The sequence below is a fragment of the Topomyia yanbarensis genome, chromosome 1, assembly GCF_030247195.1.
Source record: "Topomyia yanbarensis strain Yona2022 chromosome 1, ASM3024719v1, whole genome shotgun sequence".
Lineage (NCBI taxonomy): Eukaryota > Metazoa > Arthropoda > Insecta > Diptera > Culicidae > Topomyia > Topomyia yanbarensis.
The window spans coordinates 8,096,046-8,119,529 of record NC_080670.1 but is presented as its reverse complement, the minus strand read 5'-3'; the positions used below and the strand labels follow the sequence as shown (position 1 = coordinate 8,119,529).

Below are 23,484 nucleotides of genomic sequence, written 5' to 3'. Positions count from 1 at the left end.
AAAAAGTTGTTTGATAACAAGGTCGAAACGAGTTTGCGTGATACCGGCCGAAAATATCACTGCTCCTATAACTTGATTCACCGAGCCCTCACGATGGGGGAGATCATCTACCGAAAGGATACGAAGCAGTTGACCATCAGGGTCCGGAATTGTAGTCGTCCAGCGCTCTTGTGAGAGCATCGCGACTAAGTTGCGTCGTACGGCTGACCAGGGCCCCTTCACCAATATTAATTGACGTTTTGTTTTTGAGAAATAATGTTTTTAATAAAAAAAACACTGAATTCGCTGGATTTTTTTTTTGTTTTTTAACATGACTGAAAAAATTCTCATTTTTTGATCTTTATAAGTCTTCATGTTGTTCCACTTTTTAGTACGTTGGATCATTCCGAAACTCGTTCCCGCTTTATTGACCTAATGACGAATCTACATTGATTTATTCTTTCTAATTAAAGATACCACTTTCTGGTCCAACTTCCGTCTCTTTCTGGCAGTTCTTCCAAAGAATAGTGTTCCTTTAAACTGGTTCATGATGGATTTTACACTTTGCGAAATGAATTCCAAATCGTTTCACTAATGTTTGCTTAGTCAGGCTCTTATAACTTGGTCATGCGTTCAAAACCTTAATTTTCAATACACGGAAACGAAGCAAAACCGTAAAAAAAAGTAAACAAGCGAAAGATAACAGTCAAACGCACAGCATGCTATGATGCGCACATCAAAACCTACGCTTCCGTACAATTTATGTGAATAGCTTCAGGGTTACCATATTCACAGATTTTTAAAAGATTTACATTTCTCACCGAATTTTTGAAAAAGTTACGCAGATTTTTACGGATATTTTTCTGTTTTAGGCATCACGGATGATAAAAAGATTGTTTTATATGAAAAACAGATTTCATTTTGGCATCTCTGGATAGCTTATTTGCGATACAGTCTTTAAAGAGGGTTGCCTCATCAGTCAGATTAAAAAAAATCAATTGTTTGCTTCAATCGTTAGAATTATCATAGAATATTTTTTACAAAGTTTCAAAGTATACCTAATTAACAGCTCATATCATTAGAAGTTTCCCTGAGTTTGATTTTTTTCCTTCTAAACGCTTTAACCCTTATTTACGAAAACATTGGTTTTCAAAATCCGTTTTCTATTATAAAAAAAACTATATAAGCTATTTGTAACAGAAAAACGCAGTTAATCAGATGATTTAATTGTGCTCATACTGAACTAAAATGTATTCAAAATCAGTATGCAATGTTATTCCGCACTTACTGCCAAAAATGATCGAGCAATTGAGAGGGCCTTATTGCAAAAATGCATAAAATATTTAAAAGTTCACCTTTCAATCATCATAATAGTCTATTTTGTGCAGAAAAGTGTTGTTTATAAATACGCCATTTTATATTTATTTTGACATTTATTTTGATGCTTGTGGTGTAAATATTTATTCTAAAATAGGCAAAAGATAATTTGTTTCTCTTGTTGTTTTCATGTTAAAAAAATCCTGAAAACCACCTAGAAGGATCCTTATCCCTTAATGAACTATCCACAATTTAGTTCAATGTGCGGAATTCGCGTCCGCCTATGCCGCGCTACCGCGCTTCCTGAGGGACTGTAGTCTCCTTCAACTCAGAATCCAACTCTGACGGTCCAAATATCTATTGAGACTGTCAACGACGAGGTCAACCAAGTTGATATGAAACACAACGGAAAATATCTTATTCCATGGCTATCTAGTTCTTGTCTACTTCCCACAACAACAAAATCCAGTAGAAACTGTTGACTGTAGCCCAAATCTGCTTGATCGTCGGATTATCAGGTTCTTATATGAAATGAACACAAAAAAATGTTTGTTTTTGTTTCGGCACAAGTACTGCCTGATTGATGCTGACTTGTCACACACGTGAGGAGGATTACCCAATGTTGTCCTGTTCTTCGACACAACAAATTCTAGCTCAATATCTTGATCGATTATTCTTAATTGCTACTTGTCCATGACTTACTCTTATACTAATTGTTTTTTTTTCTTTTTCTATTTACAGTTTAGCTTAGAAAACAAAACACACACACACACAAAATGGCCTTAATCATGAAATACATTGACAGTATGCACCATTATATGGATCATTATTCAGGTAAGTTGAATGATTTTCAATTCGTAGCCTAAATTAGTTATGGAATTTGCGTTTCGCCTTCGTCTCGCCAGAATTCGACACTAACTTAATGCCAGCACCAAGCAGGCGCCGGATTGATGCTAGCTCACAGGACGACAATTCATTTTCTTGAGTAAACCCTATTCAATGTGTTGTCCAGCAAGAAAAAAAAGTTCATAGCCTACCAAGTTGTCGTGCTGTTGGACGGCATGCTTTCCTACCGGGACAAAAATCACTGATTGAAACACTCGGCTTACTTTTCGGGCATAGAAACCAATTGTCAAAAGCCATTTTAAGGAGTAGTTTCGGAGAAACTGTCAGTTCTCGGCAATTAAAGAAAAAACTCTTTTGTTTACTACCAACACCCTGTGATTGGCGAGTAGCGGTTTGTCCAGAAATTCCCCTAGAAGTGAATCAGTTGTTGTCAGTTATTGTAACCACGTGGTACTGACAACCAAAAAAAAACAGCCGACCCTTGTACCGACCACTGACTTCTGCATGAAACAGGTTTCCGGAATTTTCCGTTCAAAACAACACGTCACGAGGCGCCACGCTACGAATTGACGTCTCGGTTAATGGCCCTTTCGGCATTTCGAAAAAACATAAATAGTTAATCTCATTTCCGAGAAAACTTCGTCTGCTCGTGATGGAATTGATCACGGGTGTAGAACTACAACGCAATACGAAACTGGTTTGAATTTGCATGATTTGTTTTGTTTGGTGAACTTTAGCGAATGTTGACTGCTTCAGTAGCCTGCCAAATCTCTTGGTTCTGATTCGGTTTGTTTGTAGGTTTTGCGGAAAAGTAACTAAGATATTGAGTTTTGAGTTGAGCTGATTCAGCAATTTACTATGTCCGCTCCGACGCACAGTCTACTGCGACCGTGAAGTAACTTTAGTTATGTTGACAGAGTTGTCAAAAAAAACGGTTGATTGATTGCCTTGAAAATTGCTTTCGAATATTGCTAACAGTTTTAATACAGTTGGCTAACCGCAACCCAGGCAAAGAACAAACTTTGACGACTCAACGGATAATCAAACAAATGTTTGTAGAATAATTCACTGGTCTGGTCAGGGCAAGCCGCTTTCATCAGTATAGTGTGATGGGCAGTTAGTTTCGCCAGATCTTGCTATAAATAGCGGTCACCATTTTGCGTTTCCTGGGGGGGGTGGGTTAGGACGATGCATCCACTCGTAAACACACACATACACATGGCAAGATCAAGAATCCTTAAGCACCAGAATCTAGAATTCTTGAGTTTCTCAATCAACGTTCCTGGGTTTCGTGGTTAAGAATCCTGAAAGATTTTTGATTTTCAAGCTCAAGGATTCATGGGTGGCAGGACCAAGAATTGCCAGGATCAAGGACTCTTCAATGGCAAGATATAGGTTTTTTGAGGTCCAGGATCAACGATCCTTCAGTTCCAAAATTTTCCTTGAGCTCCAGAATCTAATATTTTGTAATTCCAGGATGAAGGACTTCAATTCCAGTATCAGGAATTTTCTAATTCAAGGATCAAAGAGCCTTGAGTACCATGATCCTAAAGTACCATGATCGAGGATCATTCGGTTCCTTAGTCCGAGTTTTACGATGAAGGTTGAAACGTTGAACTCAAAATTATTGAAGCTGAATGTGTCGGTTATCAATGATCGTTTTATTTAGCTTTATATGGTTTGTCTGTTATTGAAAATTACCTGATCGCCGAATATCGTATTTAAGTTCGGAAAACTCCTCTAATGTGTAAGAAATTTCGTTAAGTTTGTAGACACTCCATTAAGTTTGTATGACTACCCAGGAGCCCGTTGAATATTTTTGAATTTTCTAAGACATCGCAGATTTTTTTCAAGAAGAAGTTCAGGACACATTTCTTAAGTTTGCAAAACATTCCCTGAGCTTGATAGTTTATGGAGCATCTTTTTAGCTAGTATAAGTTCTCTGAAATTCTCCTAAATTCTTCTTAATCTCGTTCGACCATCTTATCTGAATTTTTTAGGGTTTCCATGGAGCTCAAAGGCATTCCCTAAAGTTCATAGAGATGTCCCACGAAACATCTTGAAATATGTTGGACTTCCCTGAAATTACAGTTTTGTACAAATTGTCTATAAGTTCTGAGGATCTCTCTGAAATCCTCCGAAATTTGCGGGAGGTCCATATTCTTTCTATGATTCACTTAATATTTGATAGATTTTAATTGTATACTTGAAGATCCGAATAATTGATGGGATTCGTCAAACTTCTCTAGGTATTATAGAACTTCTGCAAAGTTTGCAGAAATTCCCTTGCAATTTCTAAGACTTTCGTGAAAACAGAAATCAAACAACATCAGTCTGGTTTCTCCTCCTACCCAGTTCAGAAGCTAAACATCGCTTATCTGACATTTTATACAGCATCCCATTACACGTATACAATGACACTATTGAAGTTAAGCTACAATACCTGGCACCCCGTACTGCTCCCGCCGCTATCAAACAACTCATGTCAAAATACGGAGAAGTGGATCCCGTTAAGGATTATACTTGGAGGAACTTCTTCCCGGATCTTCACAACGACGGCGTGCGTGTGGTGAGAATGCATCAGACAAAACGTATCCCCTCCTACCTGACCATCCAATGCAATTCATTACAAGCTGTCACATATAGTCAGCGAACATTAATCACGTATCCAGGACAGATTCCTACGTGGCAATTCTATGATCAGCCATCTGCTAAGGACGTTCCATTTGAACCAGGCAAGACTGATACACAGTCGTCGTAAACAACAACCGGTCGCTAAACAAACGACTGCGGATCGGGCAGTAACAAATACTAAATCAATAATGATCGTGTCCAGTACCAGTACACCAATTGCTTTAATCAAAAGCGAAAAACGATTGCATCAAATGTCTTCAAATCGACACCACTAATAAAGAAACAGATGTCGATGAAGATAGATTTACAATAGCAACCCAAATGAACAAAAAACAAACAAGAACTTCCGACAATGAACAGCATGAAAGCAGTACTGATGACGACATGGACGTGAACGACAACACGAGAGAAGGCAGACGGACTGACCCCCCAAGTTGCAGAGGATAACGCAACTAATGCATCACCGCCAAGAAAAAGGATCTCAACACGCAGCAGCAAGCTGCGTCAGCAAGACCCGACAGACAGGCAGTAACTTAGTGTTTTTGTTTTATTTTTACATCTTGTAAAACACGAAAGACTCACGGCTCCGTTGTGCTGACGCATTGAGCCGTGTCAAATAAATTAGAGGAATCAAAAATCAAACAAAACATTTATTTCTGATAGGTGTACGTACTATCGAAGGAAAATGTGCATATAGCTTTACCATAATTTAGCTCATAGATTCTAGTAAATATATACAGCAAGGTTTTTTTAAAAATCCGGGTAAAAACGCGTTAATTGGAAAATCAGCGCTAATTCGAAAATCCGCGTAAAAAACCCTCAGCAAAAGACTTATATTTTAATAAGTAGTATTTTTGGAAGTTTTTTTTTGCACGTATTTCACAATTAACACGGTTTTTGCAAAAAATATTTTAAGTCCTTTTGAATGCAAAATACTTAGTAGATTTTCGGAAAGATGGAAGAGACGGGTCTGGACTCTTTATGGCCCGCACCTCAACAATATGGGTATTTTCGGAATGGTCCTGACGAGTAGGTGCGAGAAATTTATGTTTGACGCCATTTTGAAGTCCAAGATGGTGACTTCCGGTTTAGCGAAATTCGCTACAACCCATGCGATATGGGAATGTTTTTGACGAGTCTTCCGCGCAAGGTTGTCCATGAAAAATTGATTTTTGATGCGATTTTGAAATCCAAGATGGCGACTTCCGGCTTAACGAGATTCTCTACATCTCAAACAATATGAATGTTTTCGAAATGGTTTTGATGAGGAGGAGATAAGTGTCGATGTTTGGCGTCATTTTGAAATTCTAGATGGCAACCTCCGATTCACCGAAATTCCTGCATGAAAAATCTGCGCGATCATCCAAAACATCCTCGAATATAATATCTAATCATAAACCAGCGAAATGCAAAATATTTTTATGTGTTCATCCAGAAGAGTGCGGTGAGAATGGAAGTGAGAGAAGAAAGAAACGTATGTGGTGTGAGTTGGGGGTTTGAATTGATTCAAAGTAAAAATTTTAATGATTGCTCAAATTCAAGTATTCAACTTCCAAAAATACCCATACTGATAGGGTTATAGAGAATTTCGCTAAGTCGGCAGTCGCCATCTTGGATTTAAAAATGGCGCCAAACAAATTTCTGGCACCTACTCGTCAAGACCATTCCGAAAATACCCATATTGCATGGGTTATAGCGAATTTTGTTAAACCGGAAGTCGCCATCTTGGATTTGAAAATGGCGTCAAACATCAATTTCTGGCACCTACTCGTCAAGTCCGTTCCGAAAATACCCATATTGTTGAGGTGCGGGCCATAAGAAGTCTTCTAGACCCGTCTCTTCCATCTTTCCGGAAATCTAAGTCTTTTGCTTTTAAAAGCACTTTAAGTTCTTTGCATTTAAATGGACTTAGAATTTTTTTCAAAAAAAAGTCTAAGTCTTTTGCATTCAAAAGGACTTGGAATATTTGTGTAAAAACCGCGTTAATTGGAAAATCCGCGTAAAAAAAACCTCGTAAAAAACCGCGAAAGAACCGCCTAAAAAACCTAAGTGCATGGTAAAATGAGATTCCGGATAAAAAAATGGGCAAAGTTACCTGGCTATCTGCGACGGTTATGATTTGAAATACCCGGATTGTTCTTCAAATGGAAAGACTTTGTGAATTCTTGATGAGTGCGCTATTCTGTAAAAGAAACCAAAAAAGCGATGACCAAACAAAACTAGTTTAAAAACACCGATAAATTCAATCGTTATCAGCTTCACGTAGCTTAGATAATAATTCATTTGGTGAAGAAATTTCCTGATTATTATTAATTTTCTGCATTACTCAGTATCTACCCATATCAGTTGTCCGCTTTTGACACCGGCCGGAACTGATAGAGGCAAACAAAATCGGGCGTTGTCCAACTCGGGAAAGTTGATCCTCCTATTGGCAAAAGGGGCGGATGCTTGGTAGGTAATCAGTCTGCGTCCAGTTTTTATTTTCTAGTCGACCGGCTTTTTTAAGGTTATGATAAAAATTTTATTTACACTCAACACTATAGGAATAAGGACATTGGAACTCTAACGAAATCGTGGAATTTTTCCATCATTTTGCCAAACCAAGTCTTTGTCCTAACTCACGTAGATTATTTCCCACTCGATGAGATTTATACTTCTTTTGATGTGTTATTTGGGTAACAGTAACACTCATTTTGTTCTAATATTCGGAATGATTACCTATCAAACGAAGAAAAGTCAAACAATGTGGATGAAGAGGGCGCCCTTAGAACAAGCTATTTGGTGGCCCTGGAAGTAACACTCCACCAACTAACCTGATCTCCGAACGAAGTTCATGTCATTGGATTGTTTTTTTTTTCTGCTGGCAACCCTGCATCGGTCACGTGACACGATGATTACGTGTTTCTCTCTTATACCCTCCTGCGTCATCCAGTAGGAGGCGCTGGATATTTAGTTAAATAAAAAGATACCGCCGTCGCTGTTATCAGTCGAGCCGAGTGAAAAGATATAAAACCAGCTGAGCCGTTCTGACGGGTCACAATTGAATTTACTGACTGCGATACTGTCCGCCAACTGGCAAGATGCCGCTTGATGGGCTACGATAATCCTCAGTTGAGCTTGCGTCTTCTGATTTTAATTGCTGTGCACTGACGTTAGGAATTTTTTTCTCGTTAGCTAATTCTAGTAACATGGAAATTGTCAATTAACTCAAAATTCTTCAACTCACAAGACCAGACTCTCAACCAAAACAGAAATTATCGCCAAATGTCACCCGTTCCACCCACAATAATATGTATGAAATAATCGATCAACAAGAAGATTGCATCACCAGTTGCTGCCTTCTGCCAGCCACACAGAAGCCGGTCACAGAGTCAAATCGGTCGCGCAGTCGAGGCCGTTGGCCTCCGTCCAGAGCTTGCTTGGATCGACCAACTATAGCTAGCCAACCAGTCAGTCACCATGTGCCGCTACGAGGCGATGCTCGATTGTCGATACCCCGCATATCTTTCCCTTCGTCCGGCTCGGATACGTGTAAATAGAGGAATAAAATCGTGGCTCGGAAAAGGAGACGGGAAGTTGAAGTGAACTGAACAGGAACTGCAACAACTAACAATGATAATAACAACAAATATTTGTGCTACTTCTGTCGAGCTTTATTGAAACATAGTTTGCAGCACCGGCTGTGGTTGTGGGTGGGTTGGTGGGAGAGAAAACGGGGCGACAATCGGAGGACGAGGCAACATGCGTGAATGGAATGTGACTTGGTATGTACGCTCAATAATAGGTTGTTAATATGAGACGAGAAAGATCTATAGCACACGGTTCGGAAACGATCATTAATTTTTTATTCAATTTTAAAATCGTAAATAGTGTTAAGGGTCAAACAGAATTGCTCCTTTACTTACTCAGCAACAGGTCCAATTTGAACAGTTTCAAAGCTAGTCTGACAACATCGTTTCACTCGCTACAGAAATCCATCGATCGCATACATTTCACACCGGATTTTGACATCTGACAAATCGGCGATTTGTTTCTCTCCTATACTGCCGGGCTACTAGATGATACCTTGGCATGTAAATTTGTTGAAATGAAGAACTACTTCAATTCTTTCAATAATGTATATTTAGGCAAAGCCCAATGGAAAAGTTGTTTCCATTTAAACGTGAAAAATCTATATTGCTAGGTTTTTACATTTCTTATAAAAGAAATGTATAGAATTCGCTCAAAATTTCAAGATTTTTTCCGAGGCCCGGAGGGCCGAGTCTTATATACCAATCGACTCAGCTCGACGATTTGGGACAATGTCTGTGTGTGTGTGTCTGTGTGTATGTAACGGACAAATTCTCATTCGTGTTTCTCAGCAATGGCTGAACCGATCTTATCCAAACCAATTTTAAATGAAAGAACTAAAAAACAGTATGAACGCTATTAATTTATTTTTGATTCTGATGTTTAGTTTCCAAGATATGAATGTTTGAATGCGCCAAAATGGCGTTTTTTGCAGTTTTTTTTAAATTATCTGCCGAAATTGACAATTTATATGTTTTTAGACAGCTTTAACGAATACCTTTCGTACAAGCTATAGCTTGTTGAAATCGGACTATTATCAAAAGAGATATTTAACATTAAATGCGGACGAAAGATTTTTATCATTTCCCATTGCCAGAAATATGACCAAAAACATGTAATCTATTATTAACGCCAAAACGGCTTATTTTAGGTCAATAGTATCTTCGGAGAATTTAATGGAGGCAATATGCCCTTTCTTTTGGTATTGTGCTTTTGCTGATTAATCCCCCTATGAGTGAGATATTTTCACAAATTTTTTGGAAGTGATTATATCGAAATGATGCCTTCAGCAAATTTGTAGCCCTTTACTTTTGCGAATAACTTTACTGAAGACTTCAAATATCTATTTTGAATACTTTAAAAGTTATGGCTTGTTGTTTGTTGATTACTCTTTGTCGCCTATTTATTGTTCAATATAGTAATAATCCATTGAAATAAGCCAACCATTATTTCGATAAAACGAATTTTGTATTTCATTTTACTATCTACAACCGCTAGAAATAATCACCGAACACTTCCAAGTTGTCTGGAAGGAACTTGATAACTTATCAGTGTAAAAATGTTCATTTGTGCGAACCTTCTGACTGCAATTTTTCTAACTTATAACCATCGGATCGATCTGAAACATATCGGAAAAAGAAAAGCGAAATAAATAACTCCAAGCAACTGCGTAGCCAAGAGAAGGTTTTGGGGTTTAACACCATACAACCCCCCCCCCCCCCACCACACCCAAAAAAAAATTGGATTGAAGTTGAAAATTTATTGATGCAGACTGATTTAATTCAATATTACAATAACAATTATCTGATAAGTAGATTGATAACCTGTTGTTGTAAACATCATGAGGACTTTTGATAAATTGTCGGAATGGGGTCCTGATATGTAGCTGATCTCTTGGTCTTGATTTCACAGTTGTCTAATAGCATCAATATCAAATTCCTGCCTGAAAACATTGCAATAGAAAATTCCAGAGTTCTGTAATCAATCATAATCTTCAGATTTCTTTTCAAATCGATCTCGTTTTTGTAGAGATGTACTGTAATAAGGGTCTTTATTTAATAGGAAGCGAAGTTAAAATTGATTTAATGTCTATGAAACATAGAACTGCTCACCAAAAAATGCATAAATTTCAACATTTGCTAAAAATGTTTTTGCCTTTCTCATTCACTCTAAAATTCGTCAATCTAATCCCGACCGGGAGGGCCGAGTGTCATATGCTAATCGACTCAGTTCGTCGAGATCGGAAAATGTCTGTATGTATATGTACGTCTGTATGTATGTGTGTATGTGGAAAAAATGTGACCTCTGTTAATCAGAGATGGCTGGATCGATTTGCACAAAGTTAGTCTCAAATGAAAGGTACAATCTTCCCATCGGCTGCCATTGAATTTTTTATTGACTGGACTTCCGGTTCCAGAGTTACGAGTTGAAGATGGCAATCACACAGCAAATTCCCATATAAACTGAAATGAAAAATTTTCAAAATCAAATTTGTATTTTTGATGCCAAATGACATTATAATGCATGAAACATTGAGATTTGATGTAAACTCGAAAAAATAACGTTTCACAAAAATTGATTTTTTTTGGACTTTGGTACTTTTTGCTCTGTTACTATTTTCTGAAAAATTAATTCTGCATAATTTTAAAACTTCAAAAATTACGGTTTCGGAATTATGCCGTTTAGACATTAGATCGATTTTCACCAAACCCCCACCAATTGTAAAATTGGTATTGTAAAAAAACGTAAGGACGATACTTCAATGCTGATAGGTGGGGCCGAAAAAGTAAACAATCGCCAGAGGGGCTATATACTATATATACAATCATTTTGTCAATTTCAATAGCAAACACAAATTTTAATTTAATAATTTCAAATACTTCATGAAGTTTTGGGTTTCGATCACTGAATCATGCAATCTAGGATGTAAAAAACACAATAGTTCTTAAATAGGAAATGAAACCAAGTCTGGAAATATGTACGGTTGATTTTCTTTGAATGGTGGGTTTTTTCAAGAAAAAGCGTTGATTTCTTAATTCTCAGTCGCGTAGGAAATTTGAGTAATGTATAAACTTCAAATCGATTTTTTTTTTGGCTCAGTACAATATACATAACCCCTTTAGAAAAATCAGTTTTCCAACCACAATGCATTGATTGAGGAATTTAGATATTTTATTAACAGAGCATTAGCAATAATTCGTTTGTATGTCTATTTTATGGGCCATTTTTTCGCCTTCCCATTGATTTGGTTTGAGATTTCTAGTACTGATGTTGTCCTATGCTGATTTGAGCGATTCTCTGAGTCCTGCCACAATCCCATGTAGTATGTGTTATCAAAAACATCGCGAAGCATCAAGTTCTAATTGTTCTCAAACGATATAATATCCGAAGAGAGTGATAAGAGTTATAAGAAATGTCTCATCACACTGTTAGGTGGATTAAAAGCGTTTTTAGTCGACCTTTTGCTAGATTTAAATTTATGTTATTTTGGATAGAAATGCTTAGTGGCACGGGCGAGCCCAATTGAGTCAAAGTTTTATTCTTAGCAACAATCCTAACTGCGATCGAATGACTTAACCTAGAAACCCTCAAATTTTGTTTTAACGTGCTATTCTTTGAGTGAATTTGTCTATATAGAGTCTTACGTAGGCCCGGAAGCATTTTTATTGAAAATTCATCTAGATAGGTTGGCCTATCAATCATTCCATTATCGCACAACAGCAATAATTTGATCGAATTGTCCAAGAGCTTCGTAATACTGTTGGCTTCGGATGTGTCCCTTCAAATTGCACAACGCTGCAGATAAGCTTCAATGAATGTTTGATTAAATAAGTACAAAATCATTTACAATGCAACATCTCGTTTAACAAATGAACCATTGTCGCTGTCGACGTCGTCGACCTCACATCAGCGACATTAATTATCATCCGTATAAAAGTTGAACTAGGTTTACCTGAGTGACGCTGATTACGACGCTGAAAGCCTATTATTCACACCTGGCAAACGAAGGAAAAAAGCGCTGGAAATAACTATGTTATATTTACACACAATCATAACGGTAATTATCGTCGACAGGGACAGTGGGAGCTTGGACAGGGCTTTTCCTATGACTTTCTCTCTTTCTATCTCTATCTTTTATACAAATTTTAGTTGGATTTCGTAAGTAAGTCATGGTGCTGAAAGTGGCGGATAACACCCTCCCTCCCCCTCACCTTAGCACCATTAATAAATAACAAAACAAGGGGTCTTCCGCTAACGAGCTGTTAACGCGGTGGAAAACAAACCATTTATTTTGGGTGATTCAAGGAAAATGAATGGCTCAATGGCTTCCGGAAAGGAGGGATTGACAGCAAACGAAGATCTTTTAGATTCGAAAGATTTGGATGACCCACAGCATACCTGACATTTGAAAGATTCAGATGATAAGGTTGTTCAGAAAACAGCGAAGGATTCAACAACTTCGTAAGAATCAGACTAATCGAAAGAGTGGGCAATGAATTCTTATTACCGATCGGAAGATTCTGTGATTTTGTGAGAATTATATTGAGAAATGTATAAGAATCTGAATACTCAGATGATTTAGATCATTCTAAATGATCCTTGACAATGCAGAAGATCTTGAAAAATTGAAGAGGTAAAAATGTAGATGAGCCTCAGAAACTTAAATAAATTCAAGAGATTTAGGTGATACAAACATTCATAATCGATTCAGATAGTTCAATAAAATCAGAATACAGACGATAAAGAAAATTCAGCAAATTTATGATATTTAAAGATTTACTAGATACAAAAGACTCAGATGATTCATAAGAAGAGGATTCCGCAAATTCAAAAGACTTAAGATATTTTAATTCTGAAAATGCGTGTAATTCAGAAAATTGAGGATATTTAAAGACGCCAAAGGACATTTAGAAGATTCTGAAAAGATTCAGAGAAGATCAGGAATTGACAGCGATTGGCTCAAATGGCACGTTCCCCATATTGATTGGAAATTTGTGCCTTGTCGTTATTTATCTTTTCGTCATTTCCCGATAGGAAGGATTGGTATACGGAAAATATCGACACAAAGAACATAGACAATACGAAAGTATTCTTAACTACCAAGAGAATAAAAGACACTTATCGTTGAGCGGATATATCAAAACCCTCGTGGAGGTATTGAGATAACAGAACGACAATACCCGCGAAGAGATATTGTCGCATCCTTGAATTACAGCTCTCTGTACATAGGATCATCTATGTATGAAGAACCAAAAATCCGGATACGCAATTGCATTACTGCAGGATTTTTACATATCAAATGACATGAAGTTAAGTTATCGGATTCACAAAGATCAATACTCAGCACGCTGAAATGTAGCTATGCGATAATTGAGTTTGCAATGTCCAGTCAGTGTCCAGACTAGTATACTGTAATTGTACTTCGAAAAATGCTGCAAATTCTTGGATATTTTCGGTATCATCCGGCAGAAAAGTTGAAATTTAAACGCAAGCTACAGCAATGGTTGGCATGTTCGGATGCAGCCCAAGAGCGAAACTTGTGCTTTATCCAACTTATCGACAGTGGTAGAACTGGTTCTGGACCAACAAAGTAGTTAGTTGCAGCGCCAGCTCTAGCCAATTTGTCTGTCCATTTATTTTCAGGAATACCGGAATGACCGGATACCCATAGAAGGCAAATGGCATTTGATATGCTAAGTTCTTCGATTTTAGCTCGACATGCGATTACTAATTTCGAGCTCGACTCTACCGAACTAAGTGACGGCCTGACTATCAGAGCAAAAATAGGTTTTTTACTGCAAATTCCCTGTTGAAGTGCCGATTGTACGCCACACAGAATCGCGCAGATTTCTGCTTGAAATACGGTACAGTATCTATCAAGCGAATGAGACTGGTTTAATCTCATTTCACGACAATAGACATCAGCACCGGCTCGGCCATCCAACAAAGAACCGTCAGTATAACAAACTACGTATTCAACAAGTTGTCACTCCATCCAGTCATACAGCCATTCCTCGCAAAGAGAAATTCTCACATTGAAAGTTTTAAAAGGAAAACTACATGTGAGTGTAAGGTCACTGGGAGCAAGTGTATACTCATCCCTAATATTCATTTGGGGCCATAGTCCTGTGTGACGAGATGCAGGATCTCTTAAGTTAATGTTCCAGAGCCCAGTAATCTTAAGGCGGTATGCATAAGAAAGTACTTCTTGTTTCCGAATCACATATAGTGGTTTTATACTCGAGAGTACCTCTAGAGCAGCAGTTCCCTCATCTACATTGACGGGTTTGACGGTATTGCAAACATCATCAAACATATTTCGTGTATCAGTTTTAAAGAACCTCTGACATACAATTGCTTTAAGATGGTTGTTGCATAACGCCTTGGTAGGTGTACGTCGAGGATACCGAGGAGGATTATGGGTCTTTTTTATGTTTTGTGTTTCTTCATAATCCGCACCTGCCCATACTAACTATCAGCCTGTGCACGCTGGCGTGGGTGGTCTTTTGCTGTGGGCTGTGTTTGCAGACATTGTTCAACAGCTTAACTCTTTGTGACGCAATGGGACGTATACGTCCCACCAAATCTTAGGGATGTAACCCAAGTAGCACGCTTTGTTATTGTATAGTATTGTTTTGTTTTAGGGTGGAATGGCAAACAAAGAGGCATTTGAAACTTGTTAGACCGTTTGTGCAAGTTAGCAAAGTTCCTGATTAGTTTCACAACTGTTATTGATGTTTGCATACTTAACACTATTGGCCAGCTCTATAGTTACATAGCTGCACTATCAGTTTAAAAACCCGTGGAAATTTATTTTCAAATATATCAAACAATAAAAAATATTGTGTAGCAGTTGTGCAACATTTAAAACTTTTAACAAGTTACAATTGCTACTTGGGAAGGAGTCCCATCAAATCTTAGGGATGTAAGGAGTACAACTAGCACAAAAAATTATGCGAATTTGTTAATTACTCATTAGTTATAAACAATTAAAACTCGAAAATCTCCGAAATCTCTTTACAATAAATTCGGCTGCGTCTGAACTAAAAGTCCTAGAGATCTAAAAATTGTTTTGCAAGTATCTCAAACATTTAAATAAATAAGAAATTTTTTGCAGAATTTTTCCAGTTTTTTCGAAAAAAAATTACAAAATATGCAAAAATGGAGTTCATTATTATGATGATCTATAAAAGATTCTGAGATACAGGGATAACTTCTCAACTAGCATAAAAATAGATTATGTGGGTTTTAGGTCGCTGATTACGATTCTGATAACCAAATTTGAAAATTCAAAATGGCGGCTACACAACGGCTGCCATTTTTTGCGAAATCTGTGAATTTTATTAGAATAAGCATAAAACTCCATTTACGAGAGTTTTTAGTGTCGCTGATTACGATTCTGATGTCAGAATTCGAAAACTCACCATATTGGATCCGCCATTTTGAATTTTACATTTTCGATATCAGAATCAACGACCCCGAAAATCCCCTTGTAAGGCGTTTTAGGCAAATATAAAAAAAACATGAAATTTAAAGCAAAACACAGTCGCCGTATTAGATCAGCTATTATTCTATCTTAGATTACTCATATACACTCACAATCTCTCCTATTACAAACGTACAAATGCTCGTGTCCTTCGCGATAACACAAACCTGATCAAAAACGCGAACATGCAACTGCAATCATCCATGCATACTTATACCCGCAATCTCTCCAACAGTCTCAAGCATTACCCCACCGTTCGCTCGATCATGAATCGGTCACGTTCGAAAATCTCCACCCTCGATCCTGGTAACCCAGACTCATGCCTTCAGTTAGACCAATAAAAAATGACGCTCATATTCACTAGACAACACGTTCCATAACGACATGACCGGGAACTCTAGTGAAATGGGGGAATTTACTCTCTTCTAGCATGTGGGGATCATACACTAAAATTAAGTTCATATTCGCGGCCATAAAAACAATTTATGCGCACGGATTTACATACACGCTAGCACATGCAACAAAAACGTTTGCATACAAATGCTCGATCCCTTCGCGATCATCTACGCACACCTACGCCCGCGATATCGCAAACATGATAACATAAGGTGATGAGGTGAACGTCTCATCACTTATAAATTTTCAAACGTGTTTTCTTGCATGAACCTACAAACTCCCGTGCTCGCGCGACCACGAATCGGTCACTCACGGAAGTCTATCCTCGGTACTAGCGGTCTAGACACAATTAAAACAGTAAAAAAGAAAGCTCTCATATCCACTGGACAATACGTTCCTTGGTGACATGACCGGGAATTCTAGTGATATGGGGTAACTGACTTCCTGTCAGAATCTGAACTGTACACCGTAAACTGAATACCAGACTGACGGTCCGCGCGAACATTCAAGAACACACAGTTACAGTTACAATATCGAGCACACGTTAGCATACGAACGCTTAAGTCCTTCGCGATCATCCACGTACATCTACGCCTACGATCGCACAAACTTGATAACACCACGGTAATAAGGTAAACGTTTTAGTACTTACGAAGTTACAAACGCGGTCTTAAACGCGAACCCACAAACGTCCGTGTTTGCAAGATTAAGTCCGAAAATCTTTACTCTCCGTCCTAGCCACTTTGGTAGATACATTCAGTTGAACTAAACAACAAACGCAAATAACACATGCAAATATGCGAAAGGACACACGGTTATAAATCATAATTTATCCACGTTAATTTACATACACGTTAGCACACGCGAAATTCAAACGCATACGCGATTCAACATATTTACGTACAAATGCTTGAGCCCTTCGCGAAGATACACGCGATCGCGAAGTGCTTATGGTCTCACATATCTAAACCGTACAATAAATACCACATTCAGAATCACGGCCCGCTGCAATTGGTCCTAAGCAGTGTTTTGGTGAGCGACATTCTCTGTCTAATCTGTAGTTGTAGTGAGTGATTCTGACGGGGAACCCTTCCGAGACCTTTCGAGTTGATTTTCGTATATTTGGGACCATTTTGACGTTAGTTGTGGCCCAAAGGATTGTACGATAATAGTTCGTATCGAGGTTCGTACGCACAATTACATGTATTTAATCTTTGATTAAATGTTTGTGGAATTATCTCATTTCTGAATAAAATTACAAGCCCTGCAATTTATATGCATACTGGACCCTTTTTTTAAATAAAACAAGCTATGGATACAAAATTTAACACGTAAAATGGTCTGATAATGAAGCATATTTTGTAACTGAGCGTAGGTATGTGCCTCCTGGTACCCACAGCTTGCTGAATGAAAATTATCAGCACTCTACAAGTGCATGCATATGTACGCATTGGCCAAACTCAATAACACATCGTACTACATTTTGCCTCCCAACTACCCGCTAAAGAGCGAATCTCCCGTCGATTTTTCCACTTACTCATTCCCAGTGACACCACTGGTCGGCTCAACTAGACATTATGTACAAGTACATCATAGGCAAACAAGCGGGCGGGCGACCCGAGTCAGAAGGAAAATCCAAGCATGCCTTGCCTTCCTTTCCTTGTGCTGTGCTAGGTACCTCGTTGGCTGGCGGGTTGGTGAAATTCCATTCATTAGCACTTAATAGGGTATCAATTACACCGAGTGTTACATGAGATGACGGCACCGTGTATGTGTGGAACAGTGTATGTAGTCGAAGAGGGATTAGGATGGGTTGTGGGACACCCTTTCGGTGGACATTCGTCATCCCGCTTTGACTAACGCCAGTGTTCGCATACATAAATACATCGCATACATTGTTGTCGGCAATCGCAGCAGGCGTAGATAGAGCCTTTGAGTGGAAAATGAGCTTTCAATTTTCATCGTTTGCTCATGGGCAGAAAGGTATTGAATGGTAATTAGACAGGTGTTTGTCGTAATTTAATTTGATTTAATTGAATGTGGAATCAACGCATGACGCGTTGGCGTGTTGATGTGTGATGCTTTGTTTGACGTTTGGTGGAGCAAGCGAAAATTAAGTCTAACATGTATGCGGTTTCGTGATTGATTGGCATCTTTACGTAGAAAATATGTCTAGAGGCGCTGCATGCTTGAGGTGGAATTTTCACATTTTTGCAAAAAATTGTATAAAACCGAAATTAAAGTAAAAGAAATCTAACTTGTTTCAAGATGGCAACAGACTTTTTACGTAAAAGAGACGAAAATCCTACTTACCTTGTTTAAACTATTAATATGTAGGTGTCGCAGTAGGTAATTAAGCTTTGCATTGCATAATTTACTGTTAGTAGGATTAATCATCTATCTAGTAAGATTAAAAAAGCGAAGTTTTATTCCATCAAATTTTTCAAAAACTGTTATTATAATGCTAAAATTTATGATTTCTACGCTATCGAAAAAGCCGCTTTTTGCTCATTTATTCCACTGTGCACTGTGAAATATGGCCTGCATTGTTTTCCTGAGGAGGTTGATATTAATAATAAGGCCGAATACGGCCTGCTGCGTTTTTCGAGCGAAAAAAGTGCTAGTGCACAAATCAACGCTACGACATTTGTGAATCGCTTCAACGCCACATTGTTAAAATATCTTAACTTTGCTTTTCTTCTTCTTCTTTCTTTACAGACCCCCGGACAAAAGGCTGGCCTCTAATGTCATCTCCCTTCCCCACGTTAGCGCTATGTTTAGGATATGTTTACTTAGTCAAAGTAAGTACCACCCGAATGGACATAACCTCAATTGAAGGAGAAAAAAAGAAACGTGACTCCTTTCAGACACGGGTAACCAAAGTGGATGCCGGGCGGTTGCCTTCTCCGTTCCAAAAATCGCGTGACCTTGACCTTGAATTTTTGTTTTGTATCGCACGCTTCGCTTACGGTTTCTCTCCGAAGCCCACAATTCACCGCGACCTTCGCGTGCGGTTTGTATGCTGCTACGCGCTCGTATCGACCGCGTCTCCTTTTGCGCGCCAATTTTACTCCACGCAAACTTCACCGAATTGTTTACAGTGGAAAACCGCGCGTCATTCGTCAGCCCGCAGCCGTAGCTTTCTTCCCCCGACTCCGGCTGATGTGCATAGAGACGCATAGTTTCCGACGTTATGGCCGCGCTTGGTGGTGCTTGCATTGCATCACACCCCATCATCATCAGGCAGGCAGTCAGTCAGTCAGTCGATGGATCTACTACTAGCTGAGGAAGGGGAAGGTCCCAAGCTGACCTAGACGGGTTCCCAATCAGCTGTTGGTTCACGCCGCCTCCAAGTTGTTTCAAGGCAATTTGCATACATACTGATTGAATGACTGAATGACTGACTGACTGACGGACGAATCGGACCGGGGTGCGGTGGCAAGTTAACGAACAATAATTTGCGGTGCAATTGACCAACAACGAGTTGATACTTCGAATTGCTGGCCGGGGGTCGCACTGTGGTATGTTTCGAAATCGAACGGTTTGTAGATTGGTGAATGTTTGGGGGTAAGCTTGGTATTCCACGTGATAAACAGTGACATTGAAAAACTGCCAACGAAGGATTGCTATTCGAGTAACAGCTAACATACAGGTTGTTACTTGAATAACCATAGCAACCTGAAGTTTTATTTATTCATTTGTTTTTACTTTCGTCGCTCTTCCTGTGATCTTTGTTTCCCATGTTTTTTCCGTTTAAAACAATTCGACCGACAATGATTTGATCACGATTCTCATAGCCTTCCTATCAAGAATACGAAGCTTTTTTGCTATCACTACCACTATTCCAATTCCCATCACCAATCACTCCTCGATGCAGATGCAGACGGTGTCGAAAACGGCCCCGCCAACCGCGGATCAATGTGGTCGGTAGCAAACACGGAAACCCTTTAATGAGATTTTTCCGAACGGCCACCCCAGCAGACAGCTTTGTCTACAGACGTTGGCTTTGTCGAGTTGGAGTTTGAGTGAAACTTCCAAGGTTGAATGTAGAAAATCGTAGAAAATCATGTGTTTCTCGTTTGAACATCACACCGTGTTTATGGTGACCTCAAAACCAGAGACCCGATTACCGCCCGAATGGCGCTAATTGTATGGTTCATTATTCAGAAGCTCGCGAAAGAACCTTCTTGAATTCCGATCTAGCGCGCACGGCAGCTGGCAACTCGGTCATCATCTTGTGCACCGGGCGTATTAATTGCTGCTCATATCTCGTTTGACACGTTTAGAAGCGGTGGATGGAGGGGTGAACACCGCGGGGAGCGCTACTAATAATTACCGTTTAAAGTATAGGCAAATTTATGCCCCGTACGTATCTGTGGAAAAAACACACGTTGGAAAGACGAAAACAATTAATCTAAGTATGCAAAGTACATATTAGTATCTGCTTTAGTACCCTCAATGGGAAGGGGCCCTACCCCGAGCCACCCTTCTGCCCACGAACTAGCACCTTCCAATCTGAGTTCTGAAGCTCTCGACGAAGTCAACGCCAACTGAGGCGTTGGGAAGGGGGAGATTTTGTCGTGAGATTACCCCGGACTGCATTGTAGCAAAAAGTCAGCGCATCTTAGTAGGCTACTGTGAGGGATTGTTTTTGTTTATCTTCTCGATGAGCCCTTGGCGAACAATGCGATGAGTGGTATTCCAGATTGTTGTCCGATTATTAGTGATGTAATGAGGTAACAGAGGGAAAAAGTACTGGAATACTTTTAATTTAAGAGTAGAGAATACCAACATGTTTCCATCATAGCAAGTAAAGGCGCTTTAACCTAGGCTTATTAGCCAGGGCAAGATGTAAATACCTCTGTCCCATCCCAAAGAAGTGGCATTAACCTTCTTAGCCAAGTCACTCCCAACGATTTATTATATCCCCTTTAAACTGAAACGGTCGGTACGGTTGTCCTCGTTCCTTCCTCCTTTAAGATTCAAAACAATACGTTAATTACATTATTCATTAAATGAATAATTTAATTTCCGTCTAATTTTGAAACATATCCAAACCCAACTCTACACAGTAGGCCTGGCTGTTTTAATATTTGTGACATATGAAAATATGCTTCAAATATTAATATTGACAGGAAAAACACTACAGAATAACTGCAGTGTTTTCCAGGATGCTTTTCAATACTGGATGTGTAAGGATTTGAATAGAATAGAGAATACCAACATGTTTCCATAAGTTTTTCGTTGTTTGTTATGGGATTTGCGTTTTGACTTCGTCTCATCAGAATCCGACACTAACTTAGTGACAGGACTAAACTAGCGCCGGATTGACGCTAGCTCCAAAAAACGGAGACACAATTTGTGTTCCTGAACACACGTGTCGGATTCTGACGAGACGAAGTCGAAACGAAAATTCCATTGCTAATAGTTATAAGTTTTGCGCTTTTCAGTTTGCTTCTGTTCAGTTCGACTTTTGAACAATAATTTAGTGTGTACATACAAAGAAATGTCGCACTAATTCTGACTTTTTTCAAAGCTCCTCACTTAGAGCAGATCAAGCTTTTAGCGCTTTCCTAAGGCTGAAGTCTATGGCGATTGCTGGCCAGGACAACTGCATGCCACGAGCCTGGACAGGCGAAATGATATTGTTGAAAATTGTTGTAGCCGAACGGAGTATTTATTTCAATATTTTTTTCTTTCACCAATTTATTTCTTATGGTTGGAAAGTTGTAAAAAAACACTGAAAACCCCACGATGCAATAGTCAGCTGCTCATTTTATGGAATATTTAGCTGCTAATCTTAAATTGTAGATTCGTGAAATCAATTTCTATTCAGCAGACTTTATAAAAAGAACAGTAACTGAGGAGACAATTTTTAAAAGCTGTGATCTGTTTGAATGAATTTCGAATTACCAGTCCAAATGTCGTCACGACATTCATTTAGCACTAGCTAGTAAATAGCGATGCTATCATGATAAAAGTTTTCCAACATTTTTTGCCATTTGCTATCGGTAGCATTCAGCCATACATTGTGGAAGGATAGGTCACCACATTTTTGCCAGCATCTCCCGTAATTTCTGACGAAACCAGAACCAGGATGACAACAGTTAAAAGGTCCTAAATACAGAGAAAAAATATCGTCTCTTCCTTCGCACTCTTGAAGTTATCATTTTATGCCGATCCGTAAGCCCCTGCATAAATGACGGTAAAATGGATGTCGAACAAGATTCGTCATCGAAGACTCGGCGTCTTCCTGTTGAAAATCATACAAAATGAAGTCAGTCAAACCATATCCAATCTTTTTTCGGATCAAAGATAATCCGCTAAGTATTCTAAAGATTTCGCAAGAACTGACACAGCAATATTCTACCGTTACAAATATCTCGAAAGTCTGCCCAGATAAGTTCAGCATTGTGATATCCTCTAAAGCAATCGCATTAAATTACTGGCGATTATACCGAATCTACATGCCGACCCACAAAGTTGAGATCGACGGCGTGATCACCGGTTCGAGATCTACTAAAAGTATAAATTGAACCATATTAACACGTGCCCCAAACAGATTGATGTTTTATATGGAAAATGCATGTATTTTTTCATACGTTTTATATGAAAATTAATTCTTTTAATGCGATCGAAAAATTTTGGAACTATGTGGAATTTAAGCACACTATGAAAGGTTTCAAAAATTAATTTTATGTGGATGAAAAAAAAAAACAAAAACTTTTTTCCTCGAAGAAAAATCCGAAATATTTTTAAATTTTTTTCAAGGAATCCGAACTGTTTCTGTTCGCAACCTAGTATCATGTGCTCAAAAATTTATCGAAATTTTTTTGAACTTTCATATAAAAGATATGAAAAATGCATGTATTTTTCTATAGAAAACTTCTATCGCTTTGGGGCACGTGTTAATATGGTCTAATTTCGCTCAAATTTTGCCCAAATTTTGTTTGATACTGTGATTCATTTTTTGACCGGCCATGGACAAACTTCTAACATCGCAAAAGTAACTGCCGCCTTAATGCTGATACTACGATCAGAATGAATCTACGAAATTGTAACAGCTTTACTTTCTCAAGTAGAGCTTTTCGAAACTTGAGGGAAATAAAAAAAACCCGTAGCAATCAGAAGTCAAAAGAGTTCTCTCGTTCGGCGGTTTCGGTTCTAAGTATATAACTGTTTCGCTCTAGAATGTTCCATATCTTTTCGTTTCTTCGTTGCTCATCAATTTGCCAAAAAGATTGTCGATAAAGTAG

The 23,484-nt window shown here is 38.6% G+C and overlaps 1 protein-coding gene across 4 annotated transcripts in view; it reads left to right on the top strand.

Annotated features, from left to right (window-relative positions):
• The window catches only part of LOC131676782 (elongation of very long chain fatty acids protein AAEL008004), a 153,058-nt gene that overhangs the window by 86,395 nt on the left and 43,179 nt on the right, over nucleotides 1-23,484 (top strand). For all 4 annotated transcript variants that reach the window (XM_058956090.1, XM_058956089.1, XM_058956087.1 and 1 more), the window contains 2 exons: nucleotides 2,038-2,130; nucleotides 18,947-19,029. In XM_058956090.1, the coding sequence (XP_058812073.1) occupies nucleotides 2,073-2,130; nucleotides 18,947-19,029 (141 nt within the window). In that variant the 5' untranslated portion in view covers nucleotides 2,038-2,072. The remainder of the gene's footprint in view (nucleotides 1-2,037; nucleotides 2,131-18,946; nucleotides 19,030-23,484) is intronic.